The sequence below is a fragment of the Haliaeetus albicilla genome, chromosome 16 (assembly GCF_947461875.1).
Source record: "Haliaeetus albicilla chromosome 16, bHalAlb1.1, whole genome shotgun sequence".
NCBI classification, from domain to species: domain Eukaryota; kingdom Metazoa; phylum Chordata; class Aves; order Accipitriformes; family Accipitridae; genus Haliaeetus; species Haliaeetus albicilla.
This window is the reverse complement of record NC_091498.1, coordinates 7,334,159-7,359,191: the sequence shown is the minus strand read 5'-3', so window position 1 is coordinate 7,359,191 and position 25,033 is coordinate 7,334,159. Positions and strand designations below refer to the sequence as shown.

The 25,033-nt window shown below is 44.2% G+C and overlaps 1 protein-coding gene across 9 annotated transcripts in view; it reads right to left on the bottom strand.

The window, feature by feature from the left end:
* HIVEP3 (HIVEP zinc finger 3) overlaps positions 1 to 25,033 on the bottom strand; it is a 274,785-nt gene that overhangs the window by 25,470 nt on the left and 224,282 nt on the right. For all 9 annotated transcript variants that reach the window (XM_069803395.1, XM_069803400.1, XM_069803401.1 and 6 more), the window contains one exon: positions 1,121 to 1,296. In XM_069803395.1, coding sequence (XP_069659496.1) covers positions 1,121 to 1,296 — 176 coding nt within the window. The remainder of the gene's footprint in view (positions 1 to 1,120; positions 1,297 to 25,033) is intronic.

The window sequence follows — 25,033 nt, the reverse complement described above, 5'->3', positions numbered from 1 at the left end:
CCACCAGCTTTACCAACAAAGCCATCAGCTCCAGGCACTGCCCACCCTGAATCACCCGATGTCTGGGTCACTTGTCTAGCACAGACATGCCCTCCATCGGCACTACTGGGTAAGCACGTGTGCCACGGTCCACGCAGCACCCAGTGCCTCCTTCCCACAGCCGTTCTGTGCCACCTCCTTGGGTAGGACTGTTTCTTGGGGGCTGATGCTCTTCTTGAGTAATTAACTCTCCCAGCTGTGTCATCTTCTGAGATGTGTAATGATGGAGCTACAGACAACAGTCATTTTATATCTATGTCAGACTATAATCAAGAACTGAACTCAACATCTTTATTGCAAGACTTGCTGCAACCAAAGATGGAGGGGAGATTTGTCAAACCCATGGTGCCAGACTCTTATGAGAAGTTAAAGGGACCTGGGCACCTCTGGCACTTTTGAGAACTTTACCCACAGTCTCTTGGAAGAGACTTTTTTTTTGCATGTGGTTTTACATGTTCCTGATAGAGTTCACCCACACACTCCCTGAGGCAATGATGAAGGTTGCTTGCAAAGAGTATCTGGTGGTAGTGAGATTGTGGATCATTAATGACTAGATGTCCTGGAATGGAGGTCTTTAGAGAAAAAGTCTATTGATATGATACAGAAAATGTCGAAGCTACATGCAACTGCCAAGGATGAAAATGTGCAGCGCAAACAGATCTTGAGAGCACTAGCATAAAAAGCCACCCAAAGACTGTCTCCAGGCGCTCACTCAGGGATGTCTGCCTGTACCCAGGAGCTCCTGCTCTCATTCTGGGGTGGTTTTGTTTAAAAATCCCTGGCAGCGAAGCTGTATTTCAGGATCATTCCCTTTAAGAAGCACAAATAGGATGGCGCAGATGCTCTGCTGCAGGCTGGCACATGCAGCCAGTGCTCTCCACCGCGACACGCATCAGGTGAACGCAGGACTGGTCCTCTTCGGAAAACTTCAGCCAATTTAAGACTCCCTCATCCCCCTCCCTCCGACTCCTGGAGTTTTCCAGACCCTGGGAAGGCTTTCCTTTCCCCTTCACCAGCGCCCCCAAGAAGGCTTGTAAGTCAATATACTAAGCAGAGGAGCTAGGAGCTGACTGTCTCTTACCTTTGGTTTTAAAAGCAAAGTTACAGTACTTGCAGACATATGGCCTGACGTCTGTGTGCGTGCGAATGTGTTTCTTCAGCATGCTGGGTTTCTTGCAGCGAATTCCACACTCCTCACATACATACTTCCCTCTTCCACGGCCTCGCACATACACATACTCTTCGTTTGATTTGTACCTATGAGCAACAGGTGTCATGATAAAAAAAAAAAAAAAAAAAAAGAAGATTCCCACCTCAAAAGTAGTCACAACTTTCCTGGATTAATTCAGCATGTTATTGACACCACCGGTCTCGTTTACCATTTGCTAGCTCCGGGTAATTAGGCTAAATTCAAAATATCTTCAAAAGCTTTTGCCCAGATGCCTACTTCCTCTTCTGGAATATGTTCTTACATCCTACACCTGCTTGTCTGTACAGACAAATAGCCCAAAGTCTGAGATAAGTCACAGGGTCACACAAATGCCCTGATTTTCCCCATCCTCAAACAAAAACTGAGGCACTCATGACAGTCTGAATAAGATATGTCACAGTCCAGCCTGGCTGCCTGAATCATCTCTCTCTCAGTCTGTGCTGTGTTTTAAAATATGCACAGTCTGTTGCTGTACTATGCAAAGTACTGAGAAAATACATCCTAGCTAAACCTCTTGTGATACAACCTTTCCCACCCATTGCAACAGTAAAAGCCATCTGAGAAGACTCTGATGCCATACTGCAAGTTGTGGTCCCTGCACAGACTCTTGCTAGAATGAGACACCCAGAATGGACACAAAGAGAAGAAAACATCCATTTTTAAAATACGTTGTGCTAACACTAAATGTAAACACCACAGACTCCAGGCTTTTTTATCTTTGGCACAATGTCATGACTTAGGTTTACCCAAGAGAATGACATTGGTCATCCTTCCTTCACATTGTATATTAATTTATTTTCTGTCCACGCATTAGTGCATAGGGAAGGCTACATGATGGGGGTTTGAAAAATATTTGTGAGACTGAGACAAATCATTTAGCCTCCTGTCATTTAGCAAATGGAGTCTGTAATTTCCTGTACTTGCAGCACAAGAAGAATAAGGTAACATGAAATTGGTCCCCTCGGGTTTTTAAGAGGCCAAATTTTTGAAGCGTGGTACTTCTTGCAACTCATTTTTCTATCCAGTATGAATTATGTCTGGTCTTCAGAAATCTCCAAACATCCACCTTTGAAAATCAGGCCTTCTAAAGCATCTTAATAGGGGATCCAAAGACACACAGCACCATTAGTCACCTTTTAGTATCTTCCCAATAAAGCCTATTCCAAACCAGAATGGTGAGAAAACAGCAGCCAGACTGAATAGAAACTGAATAGAAACAGCAGCACTAGGAATATCTTAAGCACTTATTTAAGCGAAGATATAGTAAGTCCTAAAAAAACTATGTACTTATAATGCAGAAAAAAAAGATCATTTAAAACTGAGTAAAAAATACACAAAGATCATGAATCCAGCCCTCAACTGACAGAATGATAATGACATGGTCTGCACAGGATGCATCCAAGAAAATGCATCCCCGTTACCCACATGTGTGTATTTAAAAGCAGGTAAGTCACACTGCATGAACCCCTTCATCTCCCACCCAGCCAGAACGCACGTGGCCTTGGCTCCATTTTGTTTCATTCACTTAGGAAGTGTACAGGCAATTTCAGTTCCACATGGGTGTTTGGGGGATCTAATATACATGAAATTCAGAATAATCCTCCTGGGTGCCACCTGGTAGATGTGAGTTCTGGACTAAACCCTTCCTCTCCTGCCTAGTCCTGGTCTCTCCCCCTCAAGGTCTTATCTGTAAGAAGCAAGCTGAGCCACTCCTTTTCTTCATAGGAGAGATGTGAGCAGATGCTTAAAAGATGATGAGTTGCTTATGCATTAAGGTGATGAGGTCACAGACCTCCTATGCAGGTTCAGACACAGACTAGAGAAGAAAAATGGGTGTCTAGATAGCCTCAGTCTAGCCTGAAATACCAGTAGCAGCACCAGCATAACTAGGTCTCAGTGTCCAACAGCTATATGTGGGGGAGCAGCTTGTATTTCTGTCCTTCAGCATCATCAGAAGTTCTCCAGACCATAACCAGGATCATCTGGTAGCCCAGATACTTTATTCTATCTCCTGTAACTGAAGCCACAGCAATGCCATCTACATTGTGCCTTTCTCCCCACCAAAAAAAAACCAACACCAAAACCCCTTCATCACAAGGTTCTCATTATTTGGCCAGAGGGGACTGAGCTGGTGCCTGAAGAGCACACACTGACTGCCAGCCTCCATCCCAGTATGTCCAGCTATCTCTATTTAACTGTACAGATACCAGGCTACGTATAATTAATTGTTAGGGATGGCCAATGTCCCTTCTTCATTCAGTCAGTGACTTAACACTAAAGCAGCAAAAGCAGCAAAAGGAACCCAGGAATCCTGATTTCTATTCTGTTCAAATTTGTATTTGAGGCTTCCTTCTTGCCCTCCTTTCATTCTGTCATTATGCTGGTAATCACCTTGTCATTTAAAAAAATGAAATTGCTCCTTTATCAGCCTTGTACTTGCACTACCCTTAATTACACTCTCACATGGAAATCTCTGAGCAAGTTCTTTGTGTCCAATAGTCCCTTCGTCAGCCTCATTAAAGCTATCGGGGCTGGCTTTTCCTGGATAAAAAGGGACACGTGATTTAATCTGAAATTAGACATTGCCGTTTATCTGACACTCTGTGAGACTGAGCCATCCTTCAACACAGATATTTTTCTACAGCTCCCTGATACAACGTGTAAAACACACAGGGAGAGGAGAGAAACAGAAAAAGAAAGGTAGCCTACAGAAATACCAAACCAAACAAGAAGAAGAAAGCAAGGGAAGTGATACTGCCACAACACAGAAAGGGCTGCTGCAAATGCCATCTGTCTACATCGAAGGCTATAATATGTTTATGGAGATAATTACTTCAATATGACGCTGGTTTCTATGTGGATCTAACACGCTCATATAATTTGCATCAGAAAGACAAATCAGAAAGACTTCACGTGAAGATTTACCCTGGACAAAGGATCTTCCTGCTCCGTAACATTTGCTGTAACCAGATCCCTCTAATATCCACAGTTGGAGTTTGTGTCAGCAAATCTGGCCTTCTCTTCCAGAGCACTGTGGAATTCATAATCCTGTAGTTAGCAACTTACACCTCCTACAGTGTCACAGCTCCCATCTAATACTGAGATGATTTGAAACCCAGGAGGCTAACTGGCCATAATGAGCTCAGAGACTAATTTAGGAAATAGTTCTTTCAAACAGACAGACGAAAAGATAAAAATTCAGTTATTTATTTGATGCATTTTTTGAAAGGTTATTTGCTGTGTTCTGCTAGCAAATACACATCTGCTGAATTTTGTGCAACCACTACAAACACTTTTCAGAGCAAGAGGAACTGGCACAGCCATGGCAGCATCGGTGCTCCCGTAGACAGTACCAGATTCAGAGACTTGATGGCCCCAGAACAGGCCATCACTGTCAGGAGTCACAAGAAACCCAACAATGGGAAAACATGAACCTGGAGAAAGCTTTGTCTCAGCTCCTTCCCTTAAATTTAGTTGAAACCTAAAACCATGAAGCTTTTATTCCTTTGCAGGCTTTAGGAGGCTTAGTTCTTAGTATTTGCAGTTACAAATATCTGACTGTCCTTTTTAGCCACAGACACTTCTTTTTTTCTTTTTTTTTTTCTCAGTGCTGTGAGACACATCCAAAATCCTCATGTGGCTCAAAACCACACGATAAAACCTTGGAGAGCAGAGGGGGAAGGAAGTTTGGTGGTTCACAGGCAGGAAGGGAGAGCAGGTTTCTGGGGGACTCATTGCTTCACTATGAGACACAGTTGCGATGAATCACTCCATCTCTCCCCCTTTCTACAACTGCCAGGAATTTACCTTGCCCTGCAAAGTCTTTGCCAATGTGACCTTGCTGGTCACAGCCTGAGTACAGCAGCTGCACTTACCTTATTTGCAAGTCACAGGTAGGCAGCCTGATTTTGTGAATTTCCAGAATTTGAAGCTTGATAATGTATTACAGTAAAGAACACCCCTCTTCTTTCATTTTGCAGCAACTGAACAAGTATTTCCTCGACTGGTTTTGACATTTGTTAAACTCACTTGTTTGCTTTTTGGATTTCTGGTACATAGTAACAGGAATCAGATATCTGATCCCCTTCCTGAGCCGCTGCTTTAAGTTCACAGTCAAGTGAACCGAGTAGCTCCGGTTGTTGTTTTCGGTCTAAGTCTTCTGGTTTTACTGATGGCCCATTTTCTCTGTCATCAGGCTGCCCACTCATCTGGCTTGGTTAAATCCTTCGCAAGTTCCTGACAGTCTGCCTTTGTATTAACTAATCTAATGCCACCTGAAAAATTTGCCAGATCGCTAATATATGTGTAACTATTATAATGTCACTAATTACTAGTAAGTTTATTGCTTTTCTCGCAGCTCCCCACTAGATGATTAGACCACTTCTTCCATGGTGACACCTGCAATACCCACTCTGAAACTGCATGTGCAGCAGAAGTCCTTAGCCTTACCCATTGCGTACCCTAGGGAAACACAGGGTGCGAGACCCTACAAGACTGCAGCCTATGTTATGTTAAGGATCACCACACACAGAGGTGTGTCCTTAAGCCCAGACAGTTAACTATGAATCTCCCTTAACTCAAACCAAGCAAAAGCAGAACAAACAGAAGGATTTCTTTACAAAATCCAGACCAGACAATGTCATTTCCAGGTTTATAAAAGCATCACAAAACCTTCTAGTATCCCAATTTACCAGACAGGGATATTGCACCAAGACAAACAACAAACTTCCGAAGAATGATACAGCAAGACAGAGAAAGAGCTGGGTATGGATATGAGAGGACCTGGCACAGAAATCCCCTCTTCCCTGTCTGAAGTAATGGATCTTCTGCAAACAGCACTTGCCAATCTCCAGTGAAACTGCAGCAGACAAGAGTCTGAGCCGAATGAGACCCCAGGACCCAGACTGGACATACGCAAGAAGCCTGGTATGATGGTGTTACTATGAACATCATCTTGCCCTTGAATTAGGTATCAGCAGCTCAAATAAGATTTCACACTAGAAGAATTACACTACCCTATCCAAGATGACCAGCTCACAGGCAGCAAACCTAGGGCTCACTGTGCTTTGTAAAATATTGGAGCAGGGACTATCTTCTGCCACAGGTACAACACAGTGCCTGAAGCAATAGGACCCTCATTTTGAGTGCACTCTAATTCAGCTGACAAATCAGGATCGATCCAAAGATAAGCAGCTGGCTTGGAGTTGTGGGGAATCTCACAGAGGCTGAGGGGTATTAAATCTTCCCTTAATCAGCAAGACATGCTGCTGGCATGGGAAGAGTGGCTGGGCAGCCACTGCTCCCATCCCCACGTGCTGCAATGTCTCCACTGCATGGGGCTCTTTGCCGATCCAGAGGAGATGGATGGATGTGCCTTATCAAGAGTCCTCCCTCGTACAGAATCATAGAATCACTTAGGTTGGAAAAGACGAACTATGATTGATAGTGGACAGCAGATTAAAATATTACAAACACAGCTCCCTCTCAGGACTGCTGCTGGGATCAGCTTCCTCACGCATTTCAGGTCCATGGCTGCTTGTGGCTGCAGGATGGAAAGGCAAAGCAGAGAGACACCACAGCAAACTTGCCAACCACAGACACTTGGTGTCTGATTTGAAAACCTGCAGCTTTGCTTATGTCTCTTCCGCACAAGGAGCAACAAGAAACACATGGAAAAACAGCACATCTCATCCCTGAGTTTCTGTGGGCATTCCAAGTTTATTCACAGAATCATAGAATCATTTAGGTTGGAAAAGACCTTTAAGATCATTGAGTCCAGCCATAAACCTAGCACTGCCACGTTGACTACTAAACCATGTCCCTGAGTGCCACATCTACATATCGTTGAAATACAACCAGGGATGGTGACTCAACCACTTCCCTGGGCAGCCTGTTCCAGTGCTTGACAGCCCTTTCGGTGAAGAAATTTTTCCTAATACCCAATGTAAACCTCCCCTGGCGCAACTTGAGGCCGTCTCCTCTCATCCTATCACTTGTTACTTGGGAGAAGAGACCAACACCCACCTCACTACAACTTCTTTCCAGGTAGTTGTAAAGTGTGATAAAGTCTCCCCTCAGCCTCCTTTTCTCCAGGCTAAACAACCTCAGCTCCCTCAGCCGATCCTCACAGGACTTGTTCTCCAGACCCTTCACCAGCTTCGTTGCCCTTCTCTGGACACACTCCAGCACCTCCATGTCTTTCCTGTAGCGAGGGGCTCAAAACTGAACACAGTATTCGAGGTGCGGCCTCACCAGTGCTGAGTACAGGGGGACAATCCCTTCCCTGTTCCTGCTGGCCACACTATTTCTGATAGAAGCCAGGATGCTACTGGCCTTCTTGGCCACCTGGGCACACTGCCGGCTCATATTCAGCCGGCTGTTGACCAACACCCCCAGGTCCTTTTCTGCTGGGCAGCCTTCCAGCCACTCTCCCCAAGCCTGTAGCGCTGCATGGGGTTGTTGTGACCCAAGTGCAGGACCTGGCACTGAGCCTTGTTGAACCTCATACAACTGGCCTGGGCCCATCAATCCAGCCTGTCCAGATCCCTCTGCAGAGCCTTCCTACCCTCAAGCAGATCAACACTCCTGCCCAGCTTGGTGTCATCTGCAAACTTACTGAGGGTGCACTCGATCCCCTCATCCAGATCACTGATAAAGATATTAAAGAGAACTGGCCCCAATACTGAGCCCTGGGGAACACCACCTGTGACTGGCCGCCAACTGGATTTAACTCCATTCTCCACCACTCTTTGGCCCCAGCCATCCAGCCTGTTTTTTACCCAGTGAAGAGTACGCCCATCCAAGCCATGAGCAGCCAGTTTCGCCAGGAGAATGCTGTGGGAAACGGCGTCAAAGGCTTTACTAAAGCTGTTGTCTAGGTAGACAACATCCACAGCCTTCCCCTCATCCACTAAGCAGATCGCCTTGTCATAGAAGGACATCAGGTTGGTCAAGCAGGACCTGCCTTTCACAAACTCATGCTGACTGGGCCTGATCAGCGGGTTGTCCTGTACGTGCCATGCGATGGCACTCAGGATGATCTGCTCCATAGCCTTCCCCGGCACCGAGGTCAGGCTGACGGGCCTGCAGCTCCCCGGATCCTCCTTCTGGCCCTTCTTGCAGATGGGTGTCACATTTGCTAACCTCCAGTCAACCGGGACCTCCCTGGTTAGTCAGGACTGCTGATAAATGATGGAGAGTGGATCAGTGAGCTCTTCTGCCAGCTCCCTCAGTACCCTTGGGTGGATCCCATCCAGCCCCAGAGACCTGTGTGTGTGTCTAAGCGGTGTAGCAGGTCACTAACCAATTCCCCTTGGATTATGGGGGCTTCATTCTGCTTCTCATCCCTGTTTTCCAGCGCAGGGGGCTGGGTACCCTGAGAACAACTGGTCTTACTATTAAAGACTGAAGCAAAGAAGGCATTAAGTACCTCAGCCTTTTCCTCATCCTTTGTCACTATGTTACCCCCCACATCCCATAAAGGACAGAGAATCTCCTTAGCCCTCCTTTTGTTGCTAATGTATTTATAGAAACATTTTTATTGTCTTTTACCACAGTAGCCAAAGACAATAGTCTAGTTGGACTTAGGCCCTTCTAATTTTCTCCCTCATGACATTCTTTTAGTCCTCCTGAGTTGCCTGCCCCTTCTCATTTTTTTCCTGAATTCCAGCGAAAGCTCTCTGTTCAACCAGGCTGGTCTTCTTCCCCAGTGGCTCATCTTTTGGCACATGGGGACAGCCTGCTCCCGCGCCTTTAAGATTTCCTTCTTGAACAATGTCCAGCCTTCCTGGACTCCTTTGCCCTTCAGGACTGCCTCCCAAGGGACTCTGTCAACCAGTCTCCTAAACAGGCCAAAGTCTGCCCTCTGGAAGTCCAAGGTAGCAGTTCTGCTGACCCCCCTCCTTACTTCTCCAAGAATCGAAAACTCTATCCATGATGGCATATGATCATATATTCATATATATGGAGGAAAGAAGTAAAGTATAAACAGCCACATGCTCCTTTGAGAAAAGGTGACACCTGATGGCTTCTATAACTTGTATTTTTAAAATAAAGTGAGATGTGGGTATGTGATTGGTTTATGAAGAGCAAGGATTGGCAAGAGACAGTACGGACTGGCAGGTAAAGCAATAGACGAGGATGGAGGAGACAGGAGCAAAATGAGACACTTTCAGATGCAGAACAGGGTACCTAGACTGGCTAAGAGTCATCACCATCTCCAGCTACTGCAAGTCTATAAAAGGAAACGCAGCTGGTACTCAGCTATGAATTTCCCATATTTTGGGATAAACCTTTCCAACCCAGCAGACATAGGCTAAATTCACACTGTTACTGGATACTAACACTAAAGGAGGAAAACTTACAGATTTACTCATGCTATCATCCACATTAACTAACTAAATATAATTAAAAGTGTTACTCAGATTTTCAGGGCCAGGTCCCAGGTGTGATTCAGGTCTTTACAGAGAAGTACACACTAGATCAAGCAAACCAAAGCCAGGATTTACTGCTTTCCCTTCCTGGACCACTTGCAGTTGGGACTAACAACTGCAGAAGCATCCCCTGGACTATGAAAGTCACCCTGATGAGATTATGAGCCCACCTGTACGGAAATAGGCATGGTGCAAATAAACATGGTTGCGGGCTTCTCCTGTCCATCCTCCCCAGCCCTGTCACACTGAGAGAGGACATCAATGGGGCTTGGGGGAACCTGCTGAAAAGTGAAGGACTTGTCAGGAGGGCAGGAGCAAGGAGACATTCCTCAATTTTTTCAAGTGTTCTGGACAAAGCCTTGGCAGTGTGACAGCCCACCAGCATTGGCACCAAAGAGCAGATCTTGCCATGCTTTCCCATTGAAACATCACTTTATTACATCTCTGCATAAAGTGAGCAGGATCACATTCTGTCACGGGTAGTTGTGGGGCAGTGCCTTAAAACTCACTTGTATTTTTTTTTTTTTTTCTAACATAGAGATGACAATGAGAATCATCTCTAAAATGAAGTCCTTTGTGAAGATGCCATGTGAAGCTCAGAAGAGGAACTTTTGTTCCAAGCCCAGAGCTGCTTTCCAGGCCCTAGGCTCTATAAAACTTCTATCATGACCAAGCAATGAATACTGGTAGAAATACATAGGTCAGTAACTCATTTTTGTAGATTTAATTTTACTACATAAAGTGAGAAGCTTTTAACAAACACACTTTCGTGATCTTCTATGTGTTACCAGTTCTGGACTTGCTGACATTTTGTATTTATGTCTCATCCACGTACAGAGCAGCACACCAACTATTTGTCACTTATCAGGAAGCATCTTTATGAAATAGTTGGAAAGCATTGAAGAAGAATGCATTATTTGCAGATGGAAACCCCATTTGCCTACGTCAGGAGAGGCACCAGTCAAGGATATCATGTTGCTGTTTTTAAAATCTACCAGAATTGACTACTCTTGCTTAGAGAACTGAACAGGTAAAGTTACATGAGCACCAAATATTGTTATTTTTATATCAAGTCATATCAAAAACAGATCATACTTTTTCAGAGAAACCCTTTAAAGCATTTTGCACAGGAACGTTTTTAGCCTCACCAAAGTGCAGAACGTCAAAGGGGAAGATGTTGCTTATGATCATTCAGTCTGTTTAGGTAAAAAGAGGTGATGATCAAAGAACCATCAGGTTTCTTGCATGTAAACCCACTCTGTGCTGTGTGCCATGAGGTTAGCCATCAACTGGAGGACAGGCACACCATTCATACAGTCACTAGCGCACGTAAAGCGCAGGACAGCATGTGTGCTTGCATGGAAACCAGTACTCTTTGGCACCACTGGTGCCCCACAGAGCAAAACATCCCCTTGGTTTGCAAGCAATGCTGATCTCCACAACTGTGAAACGCAAATCAATTCAGCAAGAAACTCTAAAGGCAACTTCAGGAATAAATATATCCTGCTCATTTCCTCTCTGCGGGAATGTAAGCATAGATAGAAGGAGGAGGAATGTTATGGCACTGCAAAAAAAAAAAAAGATCATACAGGACAGCTCAGGCCTAAGTTACCCTTTCTGCTTTTTATAATATCCCTGGTGGGTCCTCACAGCTCAGATTTTACCTAAGGCAATTTTCCACATTTCTTTGAATGGGAAACAATAAAGTGGGTGTATCCCCACAGTGTGCTCCTTGTGATCACAGCTCTGTCAGCACGACCTCAGTGGTACTGGGGCTGCATGGGACACGTCAGCTGCTTCAGAAGTGATGCTAGCACCACGGGTGGTCAAGGCACTGTTCAAAAGCAAATCAGTGATTCTCCAGCCTGCCTACAAAAAATGAACACTGGCAGAGCCCATGTATCATTGAAAAAAAGCCACCAGAGTTGATTCCTATAGCACTGCCCTGTGACAAGGCAGCTAGACCACCAGAACATGGGGAGGTCGGTGTAGAAACACCAAGTCAAAGGAAATCTCTCTCGATGTGATCACATCTGGGACACTGTGTCCAGGTTTTTGCATTTCAGAATTTGAATGGTGCCAGCAAACCAGATAAAATGGGAGTGAAACAACATCTCTGGTGAAGGGAATGGATGCAAAGATGAATTTGGGAGGAAAGTATACAAAAAGTGAATGATTCAAACTCATACTGAACCATAGACAGTAAAAGGTCTAGGGACAGGCTAATGATCTGGAAAAGATGTACGTGATGGTCAGGATGGAGAGACATTTATTATTGACAGCTATCCCAAGAACTACAAAGCGAAACCAAAAAGTGGAAAATTTAAGATAAATATGAATATAGATAGGCAATGTCTTTAAGTAGGTTTACCCTGCACAATACTGTGGCATGGATTTAAGCAGTATAACACCTCCTGCAGGTTCAGCCTTTAAAGCACCTTTCACTGGATACAGCTTCTTGCTGTAAATTCACTGGAAGAGCTGACAAAAATGTTGACACCTCTGTAACACACACAGAGTGGTCTCCAGAGGTAGACAAACAGCCAGAGTGAAAGCAATACAGAAAATATGCATAAAAAACCCAAATCCACACAAGAACCTTTTACTAACATAAAAACACAAGCCAGAGAATGACTTTTAATGGCATTTCTCCATCAGCAAAAGCAAATCCTTTTGCCAGTAGAGCCTATTTTGATTGAAGAAGTGCTGTGGGCTACAGAGACAAGAGGATCTGTGACTGCATGAGCTGATCTGCACCAGAAGGAATGCTCCACCAACAGCTGTACCTGATCCCTGATCCTGAAGCTGGTCCTTGAGCAGTGTGGTATGTCCAAGACAGACCACGGGACTTCCTTCAATTAAATTAATCCAACACAGAGCAAGCACAATACCAGCAAACATTGTATATGGATGTAACACTGCAAAACTAGTGCAGTTTTGTATTATTTCTCCGAATGTTATGCTTGAGTGAAAGCTTGATTCAATTTTGGGTTGTGGCATCAGACCTCTTCTAGTCTATTAGAAGTAAAATTACAGTTATACTCATCATGGCTCTATCTGCTGTTATACAACTCCATCCTTTCTACTCTTTAATCATTTAATTGTCATTGCAAACCACTACAAAAACACATCTATTTCAGAAAAAAATCAATGTAAATAGTACTACGCTGCTTTATACAAGCTGAAAACCTGGGTTTGATTACTAAAATGCAATTAGAGATTAAACCAGACTAAAAAAATGAAAGTACATTCACTGCAATGTGCATTGTCCCTGCCAGGTGGTCAGCTTTAGCCACCTAAGCATGAAGAAATGTGGAATTATATTGTGTGTACCGGCTAATTAGTCCCTTCTGGGCTTCCCTTCCATTAAATCCAATTGCAAGAGCAGAGAGGTAATGCAAAAACTTCCACAGTCTCTCACTTCTTGTTTAATGATTGGGCCATGTGTCCCTATCCTCAGAAGATGCCACGCAAAAGTCAAACAGTTATTGCCGAGCACATGCAATGTAAATACCTCATCCTACCACCACAGTGGCATAAACAGGAAAGAAAAAAGAAAGTAATTAGCTGCTTCAGTGTTTTGCAATGACAGGGACATGATGGCAGCACCACAAAACAACACGTCTGCCTTCCACCTCTACGTGCCCATTTCCAAAGATTTCTCTATATGTTATTAGAATAAATTAATGCTGCATGACTGCTAACACAGGGCTGGGCTTTTTTTCCCAGCACCAGTCAGACAGGTTAGGCCACAATACAAAAGTCCACATGGGTAAGCACGCACACTGTTCCCAGGACACTGTTCCAACGTCACCTTTCCCTTTTGAAGATCAAATACAAATAGAATAAAATACCAGATAAAAAAAAAAACAAAACACCACCACAAACTCATGCAGCTGATTCATAAAATATTCATAGAGAAAGTCTAGCATGGAAATCCCCATAGATGACCTGTCTCAATCCCATTTCTTCCTCCTCCACCCCCATCAGAATTGATTAAACAATTTCCGGAGAATCTGACATTAATGACTCCATCTGATTCTAAGTGACTCTCATCTGACACAGATACTTCTTGTTCTCAAAACAGCTCTTTCTGCAACTATTTTTCTAAGTGCTATGAATGATTCTGGATGCCATCACTGTTTTAATTATAGGCTGCCTTCTTGTCCTTCTGTTGCTTGTCATGTTAAGGAGGAAGGACTGTGTTTACTTCAGTGTTTTATTTCTCAGTACTAACTGCACTCCCTGCAGTACCTGTATTTTTCGAGGCATGTTAAGGTCTCTAACACTTGTTAGTCCTAAACAGATAATCAAATTCTTGAAGAAACTGTTTTGAATTGAGGTCAATTACAACTCAAGAATTATTTCAAATTGCACTGAGGATGTTGAACGGAAATATCCAATGCAAGAAACAAGTGCCTACATCAATACATTTTGCCCACTACTCTTGGTGCATGGTTGTTAGCTCCAGGATCTATCCCCCCTCTCTATTTTGAAGCTGCTACCAATATACTCTATAAACTCTAGTTTATATTAACACAGTTACAAACATTCAAAGAAATTATCATTATGAAGATTTGGCTTCTGAGATGCATAAACATAAATGCATTTTGTTGGTGCATTTCTGTGTGCCTGTACAAAGAACCACCCTTTTTTGACAAAAGCACGCTTTGGGGGTACACACACCACCTCATTGTTCAGGATGGATACCACCACATTATATCTACCTCCATGTTTATTTCAAGCAGCTTTTTTTCTACACCATTTACTGAAAGGTTGATGCTATTAATTAGCATTTTTTACATTTTCTGACTTTTTCATTTGAGAAGCCGAATTTTCAGTAGCCCAGTAGAAGTCCAGTCCTTTTCAAAGTCAAGTCCATTCCTTACAGTAATCTTGATTGGAGACGGTTATTACTTACATGGGTAAATACTACCAATACTTCAGTCTCTAATTAGTCCATTTATTAACTGCTGAAATGCACATGCTACAGAATTAAGTAGATCTGTGATGTAACAGTCAGTGGAGTCTCTCGATAGCCATATTCTGGCAAAAAAATCTGCTTTGTGGAGTGACACTTTCCTGTGTCACTTTCAAAGTTTATTCCATTTGTGGATGAATTTTCTCTGGCTTTCAATCCCCTCCTGGTTCAGCTGAGGTACCCAGAGGATGCTCAACACCTCTGGGCCTGATGCATGGGCTGGTCCAGAAGATTTAATTTTTGAGGACTTCTTCCCTGTGTCCTGAACACGGTTGTCTCCTCCTCAAGCTCTCTGCGTGGTGCCTGTCCATTCTGAGGGGTTCACGGTGCTCTGCTTGCTCCATTTTTGACCCAGGTTTAGTTTTTGCCGGACACCATGTCATTAAGATGCAGCACAGGGGAGTGCTGTTACCAGACTGGCCCCGGTTACCTAACACGAGTCAAGGTGAAAAAAGCTTAATATTCCTGCCATGGGACAAGGTGAGTAACCATTGACTCCAGTGACTATGTTACAGAAATGCATTTTCTCTTCTGTCACCACATCTGATACAAGCCTTCTTGTTCTCCAGCCTATTAGAAATGAATAAATATCCCATTTACAACTTACACCTCAAAGTGGGTCTTGGGGACAGGGACAGGTACAGAAAGAAATCACCGCTGCCCCTGTGTGCTGTCCATTGCTACATTGCTTAGTTTTAAATTATTAAAAAGTGGAATTTCATCATTTCACTTGAGAAACAAACTCAACTGACACTTTACAGAAGGGTGCATTGGAAATTTTTTCTAGTATTCTGTCCAAAATTATATTTACATTGTTTCATCCAATTATTGCTTAATCTTCTGCAAGTAATTCCTCTGCTTTTAGAGATCACTGACCCTGAAATGGAGCTATCCCATCCACGGTCACTGGAATTACTGGTAGGCAGGCAGGCAGGAAAAAAAAGAGCCATCTACTGGCTTTTACAATAAATCTGTAGTGCAGCAGTCAATTTTGTAAGGTCTTTAACATAGAAAACATATTTTATGCTCAGCCTGAATGCTAATTGCTTTTGTGGTGAGACTTATAAAGCTGATACCTAATAAGGTTGGTTGCTTCTCTGTTAAAAAAAAAAGCATTTTTTTAGACTAAACCACTGTTGTGTTAAAAAAGCCAAATTTCTGCACATAAAGAAAAACCGTAATGAAGATGAACACCACACAAGGGAAATTTAACTGCATTGTTCTGCTACTGCTCTGGAGCGAGGCACTCTGAGCCTGGCTCCCCTGTGTCCCACTCCTCGTGTGATTATTTACTCCTCTGCAGTGGGAGTACGAAGGGGGTACAGCACTGCTAGATCTGAATGGTGCATTTGAAAACCACTTTACACTTCACTAAGCAGGACAAGAAGCAGCAAAGAAACTGAGACTGAGATCAACAACATCTACTGTTAAGTCATGTTTCCTAAGCTTATTTCATGTACTAGAAGTAACCTGCTTGCCAACATTACTGGAAAGCTATGAGCTACAACATCAACAAACCAAGTAAATGGCAAAGACAATCTCAGTAATAACAAGGAACACTCAGGAGTTAAAAGAATTGAACAGACCAAACTTACGCATCAGTAGTTTTTTAGCCCTGAGTTCAAACCTTTCACCACAACGATGCCAGAGATCGTTTTATCCGTATTGGCAAGGTGAACACAGCCTGAACCAGCATTTCCACACTGGTGCCATGGACTGGCCAGGGCTGTTTGCCCATGCTTCTGGACATTTGTGCGAGTAAGTCCATCAGCCCTACCCCAAACTGGGCTGATTTAATCACTCCAGACTTCAGACACTTCTGTACTGGGTTTCATTTCACAGCTCAGACACATCTCGGAGATGTTAACTGCTGTTATCAAGTCTGCACTCCAATCTTGCCTCAAGACTGAAGTGTCTTGACTCCATGCCTTATGCACTATTTCTAATTTCAGTATATATTACAAATAAAAATATCTCTGGATAAATAAATCATAGAATGAAATAAAATATATTTTCACTTAAAGTTGCAAATTCCATTAATTAGAAATTAGGAAATACTTCTTATAAGTTTGTCCACTTAACCATAAGTCTTACAGGTCTGACTACAACTTTGATGATGATCTTTTAGATTTTGTTTTTAATGTTGACAAGCTTTGGAAGAGATGTGATACGACATTTCCAAATTTTTATTTTTTTAACATCAGTAAATGCATTTTATTATGAACATTTCTCATCACTCAAATGGGCAATGAAGAGCATTTTGGCATTCATTAGAGCAGATGAGACATGAACTGCAGTCAGAGCTACAGAACCTAGTATTTTAATAGCATTAGCAACTTGAAGATACTTCCACTGGCCAAGTGCCCTGTTCATTGCTAGCGTCCTTGATGCTGATGGCAATGGATGTCCTGTCTTACAGGATCCTTGTGTCTCCTTACTGTTTGGCCAGGCTACCTACTTAAATCCCTTGAATACTCCAAGTGAGAGAAAGGAATTTTCAGCCATTCTTATTTGAGTAAAACTTGTAAAGTATTTCACAAGATGAAGAAAAGGTATTTCGTGGTGCAGCTGACTCACTCAAGCAAATTTCAAAAGCTCCCTGCAAGCAGTGGAGATGCCGCTCCTTTCTCTCAGAGAAGGTTGCAATATAATACAGGGATCACTGGTTACTTCCAGCTTCTCTTTAGTATCAGTCAACTCTAGTAATGCTAATCATGTTATTATTAAGATATGCACAGACAGAATAAGAAGGACTGATTCTTCTTACAAATGAGCCACAAAAATGGCTCAGACTAAACCCATTCACTGATGGATGTCTGCTTTGACATATCTGTTTTCCTCTTGTTTTCTCATGGGGCTTCAGCCCATCTTCCTTACATGTAAGCTTATTTCTGAAAGATTTTCTGAAAGACTTTGGTAAGGATGCTTTTACAGTGACCTCCTACATCTTCATTCCCACTGCTCAATCAGCAATAGACTTTGGGAGCATCACAGGAGGAATCCGTAAGAACAACAGGAACGGTGAAACAAAAGAAAACTTCCTCTCAAGTTCCTCCACCTCCACCATCACACACTGGACAAGTTTTCCTTGGGGAACACAGTCTTCCTCTCTAGTTTGTATAAAGAGGCTACAGCGCTCAGCTCTCAATGTAGGTGTATGGAGGCTTGGGAGGGGGGTGCTGTTCAGGAACTGTTTTTATCCCCATCCTTTTGTTACTTAGCAATATAAACCCAAACACTTCTCCTCCAAGTGTAGAAGGCTTCCAGCAGCTCCAGCAAGAGCCCTGCAGGGAGTATTGAATTTCATTCACTTCTTCACCAGCGACATGAATACCCATCCATAAACTGCTGGCACAATAAAAACTGAACGTCTAAGACTGCCTGCCATTAACAATAACACAAACCCCACCCGTAAGGCGGCCTGGTTACACTTTGAAATAACAGGAAGTGCCTTGATTTCAAAGAATCTTGGACGCAAACCTGATATCCTGCACATTATGGAATAACTTCTTCGAGACAAACGCTTGATTTCCAAATGTCTTCACAAGACAGCCCAGACAACCCTACTGCCAATCCCATGCAAAGCTTCAGCAGAAGCCAGGATGCTGGTTGGAAGCAGCAGGGTGTTTTTGCAAGAGAAATGGTCCCCCTTGGAGTCTCAAGCCCTTCAGAAAGACTCGGGTGAGAAGACGCCATGGATGGGACTGGCATCAGCAGCCAAGTCCTTCAAGATTTCTTGCAACATGCATTTCCTTGTGCTAACCTGCGGCTGACCTCGAGATGTCAGAGCACCTCTCCCTGCTAGCAGGATCCTGGGGGTTTTCTGCCAGCTGACTCTTCCGAGTTACACACCTTGGCTCTGCTGACCGCCAGCTGCTGGAAGGTGGAGGGGAATAGACCGGTTCCACCGAGTCTGACACTTCCCTAAGTGAGGTCCAGCTCCCCAGTGAAAGCTCTTAATAAGTAACAACAATAAATAATAATAATAGACCAGATTTATTTCTATAGCATGGAAGCCAAAAAGCCTCTGGCTATATTGAAACGTAGTAAATAAAAGCAAGTCCAGCTGCCTGGTCCCTTTTTTCCCCAAAGGTAACAAAACTGTATACAAAAGCATAGTAAAGACAATCTGAGAACCACCAGTAACAAAAATACTCAGTATCACTTTCTGGTCTGTTCCTGCCCTTATCACCACTGGGTATTGATGGTTGATCAATTTCTGATCTCCAGATAAAAAATACCACTGACAAAATACCCGAAGCCACTTAGATTATTATGACATCTTGACATCCCAGAGGATCTAAATGAACTGATCTTAGATTATCACCTACAAGTAGACCACCACATCAACCCTCATTCTGCTCTACAGGACCTAGGTGTTGTAATTCTGTACATTAGTCTGGTAGATAGAGAAATGCTTCAAGGGAACGCACACCTCAGACTCGTCCCAGGCCCTTACCCATCCTTCAAACTGGAGCCAAGACAAACCAGTTTCTAAGAACTGATTCCATTATTTCTCATTTCCTGTGCTTCCTGTCTCCTATCAAGGCCAAGCAAGGAAATGAGGACTATTCCTAAGGAGGCCTGAGATACCATCAGTCCAACTGGACAGCAGGAACACTAGGAACTGCATAAGAAAGTCCTGTCCTACCAAATTTCAGACTGATTCTAAACAGGTAAGAGATTCCAGATGAGCTGGAGTGAAGTGTCTTGACCCTCAGGCACTCATCTGGACTAGTGGGATGAGAGATTTTAAGCCCTACTCATCTCTAATAATGATGAGGAATCACCGACCCACGGGGAGGACCCATGTTGTGAAACCCCTGGCAAGACGCAGTAAGTCATCAGTCCCACTGAATCTATGAATGCCAGGATGCTCTTTTAGTGTTTCTACAACTAAGATATGGGCCCCAATCCAACCTGCCCTCAAGCCAGCGCGAGGGCCTGGACGTGGGCTGTAGGCAGGGTTGAGCAGAGGCTTGCTTTAGGCAGCATGAACTGGGTCCGTGCATTGTAAATGAATCCTTGACCAAGTGACTGAATTCTTGCCAGCTAGGCAGCTCGCTCCTCCAGCGCAGGCACTCTGAAAGGAGTTTGGTGACTACTATTCCCACATCTGTACAAAATCGCACATCCCTAAGGACCATCCTCTGTCAGACATGCAGTCTTCAGCAAAGTTTCAACTGCCCCGTGGCTTTCCAGTTGAGGGCCACTCTCACAGGGTGAGGAGTGCCTCTGAAAGTGCCCCTTTCCATCTCACTGCTCCTCCCCAGGGCATCTTCAGAGTCAGAATTTCTGACTTCAGCAACTGAAAAAAGTTCGCAATTTCCCTCTTCTGCTATTGCTGCAAAACCCAAGACAGCCCAGAGAGAGGGAGCTGGATCCTGCTCTCTCTTGCACATAATCAACACAATGATTTAGGCAGCTCCAATCACACATGCAAAGCAATTGAAGGAAACAGGGCAGCACAAGGCTAACTAGGGGTAGAGCCTTCATTACGCATGATGATGTGTGAGGAGGTGAGCAGAGCCAAAGTTGTGCTTGCAGGACCTACAGTTCAAAACCCTCGTCTTTTAACTTGGAACCGAAGCACAGTAGATACCACAATTATTGAGGAAAAAATCTGGAAAACCCATAATGCTATTTTCCCAGTCATTTTTCTGCAACTGAGCTTAAAAAAAAAAAAAGAAAAGAACCCAAACACCTCTTTCTTAGGCATCTGCTTTTAGCTGGTGCATTAGATAATTGCTGTGCAGAAGTTTCAGTGTATAATGATTATAATAATAATAAAAAATACAATTATGCCAAGAGCACATTATTCTGTAGCTTAAGCAGTATCTGTGCATGCCCCAAGTAATTTCTTTTAGAAGTCCTAAATATGCTTCAGCCATGGATAGTCTCAATTACATCCTGCTAGTTTTAGAAACCATTTCTACAGATACAGTTTTACAACTTCAGATAACAGATCTATGACACGCAAATGTTTTCATAAGCCCCAGTAGCACAGCGGTTCTCACGGGACCATCATTCAGCACAAACAGCCAATGCAGGTCTCTCCGCTCCAGCAGGGAGCCCCCACTTTTCAAGGATGCAACGCAACCCCCTGCATTCCTGCAAGGGCCACGGGATCACACTGGCCTGTCTGTTCCCAGACGTTATGCCACGCTCACGGGTGAGATCAGAGACACAAGCAGCAAAGCAGCTGGGAAATAAGTAAGGCAGGGATGCAGTCCCTTAATCGCCAGCACGGAGACACACCGGCAGCATGGATTTCTCTCCAAAGAATGTGGAGCTGGTGGGAGGAGGAGACTGGCTCCCAAGTCACTGATGGAAAACGCCGTGGGTCCGGCCACCTCCCCTGCGGGTTGGAAGGGACTGTGAAATAATCCCTCCTTGGAAAGTTTCCCATGGAAATCTCGCAGAGATAACACACAGAGAGAAAAACATGCCAATGTTTGTGTGTGCAAATGGCGGAAGATCATAAGGTTTGGGGGAGGGGGAGACTGTTTAAACAGGATGAAAAATTTATATTAAAAAAAGTCCCCTGAGAGCCCCAAAGTCTGCTGGTGACATTGAAGGGCTTTCACTTTGAGTCTCGAGCTCAACATTCAGCCCAAAACAGTAGCAGCTGAAAGCTGTCACGGTGTGGCAGTTTTCTGGTAGCTCATAAGAGAAAGAAGCTGGTAATTGCAGCTGAGCTCCTATGGACTGTGTCTCTGCACTGCAGAGCAGCTGCTCTCTTTAGCTTCCCTTCACGGGTCAGAACGAGTCCCCTTTGGCCCTGTCAGCCCCCCTTCCGCACATAGTGACTTTGCTCCCCAGTGCTCCCCAGTACCTTGCACAGATAAAAGAGGAAAATTTTCCAAGACAGGAACCCTATTATTTGTATTAACATGGTGTCTACAAGTCCACTATGCAGGCACTGCACACAGAATAAAAAACTGGTTTGTACCCTATAGAGTTCCCGCCCCAAGGATATATGAAGACACAGCAGATGGACACTGGTGGATAATATGGGAAAATGACAGGATGGCGCTGGATGGTGTGATGCGCTGGGATGTCCTGGCACAGCAGCCTAAATGTTGTCATCATTTCTGTAGACATCTCAGAGTAGAGGAATTGAAGGAGGAAAAAGAAGGTTGGCAGATGTTTTCAGAGAGCTCTTTCCAACAGGGAGGGTTTGAAAACGTAATACACAGGGAGTGGAGAGCATTGCTACCATTCAGAGGCAGGAGATGACATTTTTGTGATCAAAAAGAGACAACAGGTAGGGTGGTGCTGAGCTCTGGAGCATCTTCTTAGTGACACCAGCTTGTGTCTGACGTGATAGGGAGTGAGCAGGCAGTACAAGAGGATGCAAAGAGGGCTCTATGTGGACAAAGCACTAGGGAAATTACTTTTTCCTTCTGTTTTCCAAAATGCACTGAGACAGACCCAGATTGCCACTGTCAGCATGCAGAATAGGATATAGCAAAGGAATTGGATGAGCATCTGATGAATTTTGCTTCTATACATGGACAGGAAGGGTTGTATGCGAGATCTGTGTCTGAAGCATTGGTAAAGTGCAAACACAGCCTGAATGTACCAGGGAAGAGCCCTGCAGAGACAGAGCTCCCCAGATAACAGCGGGAAGGCGGTATTGTCGAGTGCAATCATGCAAAGGTGCTGAGGATGGAGAACTTTCAGCACAGCACATTTTTTCCAGGTTGAACTTGAGCTGATGCTTAGGGCAGGATTCCGCTCATTTCACCTCAGTCCTCTCCAAGCTGCCTGCCCAGGCCAAATAAGCCATGCAGATGGGAATACTCCATAGGCGGGAATACTCCATAGGCAGGAATACTCTGGTGGCACTATCCTATTTACAGCTGCTGGTTTTGCACATGTTCATCAGAGAAGAAAAAAGTCAGGCTGCATCACCTGTGCTGCCTTTCCACAGAGGGATCAGTTATGTGACAAGGGCAAGCAGCTTGCAGCCCTGTGCTGCCACTAGAGAAGCTGTTGCCCACCCAGCAGAAAGGCTGGGGTGCTGGGAGCCAGAATAACCCCCAAGGAATGGGGAAGAGATCTCCGGTCCCTCCTTTGAGATGAGCTGCCACCTGGAAGTGGATCTTGACAAGCTCAACAGCACATGGCTTGCAGACAAGACCCAACCTACTCAGAGTGTGTTACACCCAGGGGAGTAAAGACTATTCTCCATGTATTTCAGGAAACTCCTTTCTGCACTAACACTTCTGGATACTTCCCTTTAAAAGAAAAAGATTGAAACATCACATAAATCCCTGCCCAGAACTCTTTATATTTTGCATGTGTGCAAGGCAGTCTGTCAAATGTGCCAGTATATCATGCTCAGTTTTGCTGAGACCAAGATATATTCATTTTTATCTCCAGAAAGTTACAAAACCAGCCATCCTTGCTTATCCTATGATTGTGGCACTTTTCCCAAGCCAGGGAGTGACATGCAGGCTTCTGGGGGTCTCTCATGTGCACGTCTTCATATGGGACACATGGGCTTGCTTCCAGCTAAGACTCTGCTGGAAGACATGCCGCTGTCTGAAGACGAGGCGACACTAAACCCTGCAAGAATCCGAGGTGACTCCTCCTCAAAACCACTCATCTTCCCCTCTCTTAGATAAACATCGAATGGTAGAAGGCTGCCAACAACCATCAGCACTCATGGGATCACCATCCAGCTGGGAGTTCCCTTGACGGGGACATCTGCAGAGGAACTTGAAGCCATCTGATCCCAGGCACAGTTCACGAACTCACTGCTCCAGATGTGACCTTGGCTGCTGGATGCTTCGGCGGTTCTGGTGACACGACTCACACTTCTTAAGAGACAGCAGGAAGGCCACAGAGACTGTCTGTGCAAAAATAACTGGCTGCCGTTATTGCTGACACGTCCTCTGCTCTCCAGCATTTCTGGGCTGTGCAGGAAAAGGAGGACCATGAAATCCTCTTCTGAAGGAGGGGGGGCAGAGTTAGAAACTATTTTAACTTGCTGCTCTTCACTGCAAGAAATAAAAACTCCCTAAGCTTCAGCAGAGAGACCCAAGCGTGTTTTATGCCGCGGTACCCTGGAGAGTTGTGCTGTGCAACAGTGAAGCACCATGGCCCAGTGGTGCAGGGTCAGAAATTACAGTGACTTTCTCTGTTGGTAAAGTCCAGCTGCAGATTGCAAATGTTCACAGTACAGGACTGGCATCTTCCAGAGCTCTTCTATCTTCGTAGGCTGCTGCCACCTGCAAGTACTCTTTGCAATGTATTAGCGCTTTCTGAATTTACCATCAGCATTAATGGTGCAACCATGCAGTAGGGCCACAGTTTTCTCTCTTGGATGCTGCAGGTGAGCTTATTAAACTCATACAGTGATATTCACATAAAGGTCCAATTTGCACAGGCACAAATACCCACAGTTCTTAATGACTGCAGCAAGCTCTGCCCATTACTCAGCACCTGGGAAGATTAAGTCCTTCTTTGAGTGATGAGCTCAGCTTTCAGTTCATCAAATTTAACTCAAGATTCAACACATGAAGAGCTGAATTCATAATAAATTATTGTTATTAATGATACTTTGCAGCAAAACTAGCATGTTTCTGCTCCAAAACTCAAAGCCATTCACAACATGGGTAAGTAGACTAATTATCCTTTATTTGTACTGTGACCTTACATTCCCACATACACAGGAGATCTCACTGCAGTTCTCAACATTATACCATTTTGGGAAAGAAGGAAAATATCCACAAACCAAGGCAATAACAGAGTTATGCAAAAAAATTACTTCCCCCCCTACATGGTAAACTGCCTGAGTAAGCACGCAGCAAACATTACTCGGCCTTTTTGATTTCTTGTGAAAAACTTATCAATCTTTAGCCTGAACTCCCCAAGGCTCTCTTTTATCTACTGCATTTCTCTAGCAGCACTATACCCCCATGACACCTGACGCAGGGACCTCGTGCAGTACAGCATCCCTCCCCAGTGACTAACTCCAATTACCTGACAGCCTCCAGGTCTCTCACCCCACAGCAGCTCTCCTGCCAAGCAGAGGGCTGTATTTTTAGTAATGAAGGTCTTTGCTCAGTTCACATTTGGGAATGGTTCTGATTTTATCAAAATCAGCTTGCAGGCACAGGCTGCTCTGGCACACTTCAGACCAACGCTTTGCAGATAACCCCATGCTTGGAAGCGCTCTCTGGTCTTGTAAGGGGACTGAAATACATACAGTTGAATCTCAGAAGAGTGGCGTAAGTGCTCAGCCTCTCGCAACCTTGAAAACCACATAATTCTGCCATCAAATAGTTTGTTTAAGTAAGAATGGCAAGAAATTCACAAACATTGAAAACCACTGGTTTAACTGCTGATCTAAAACATCTG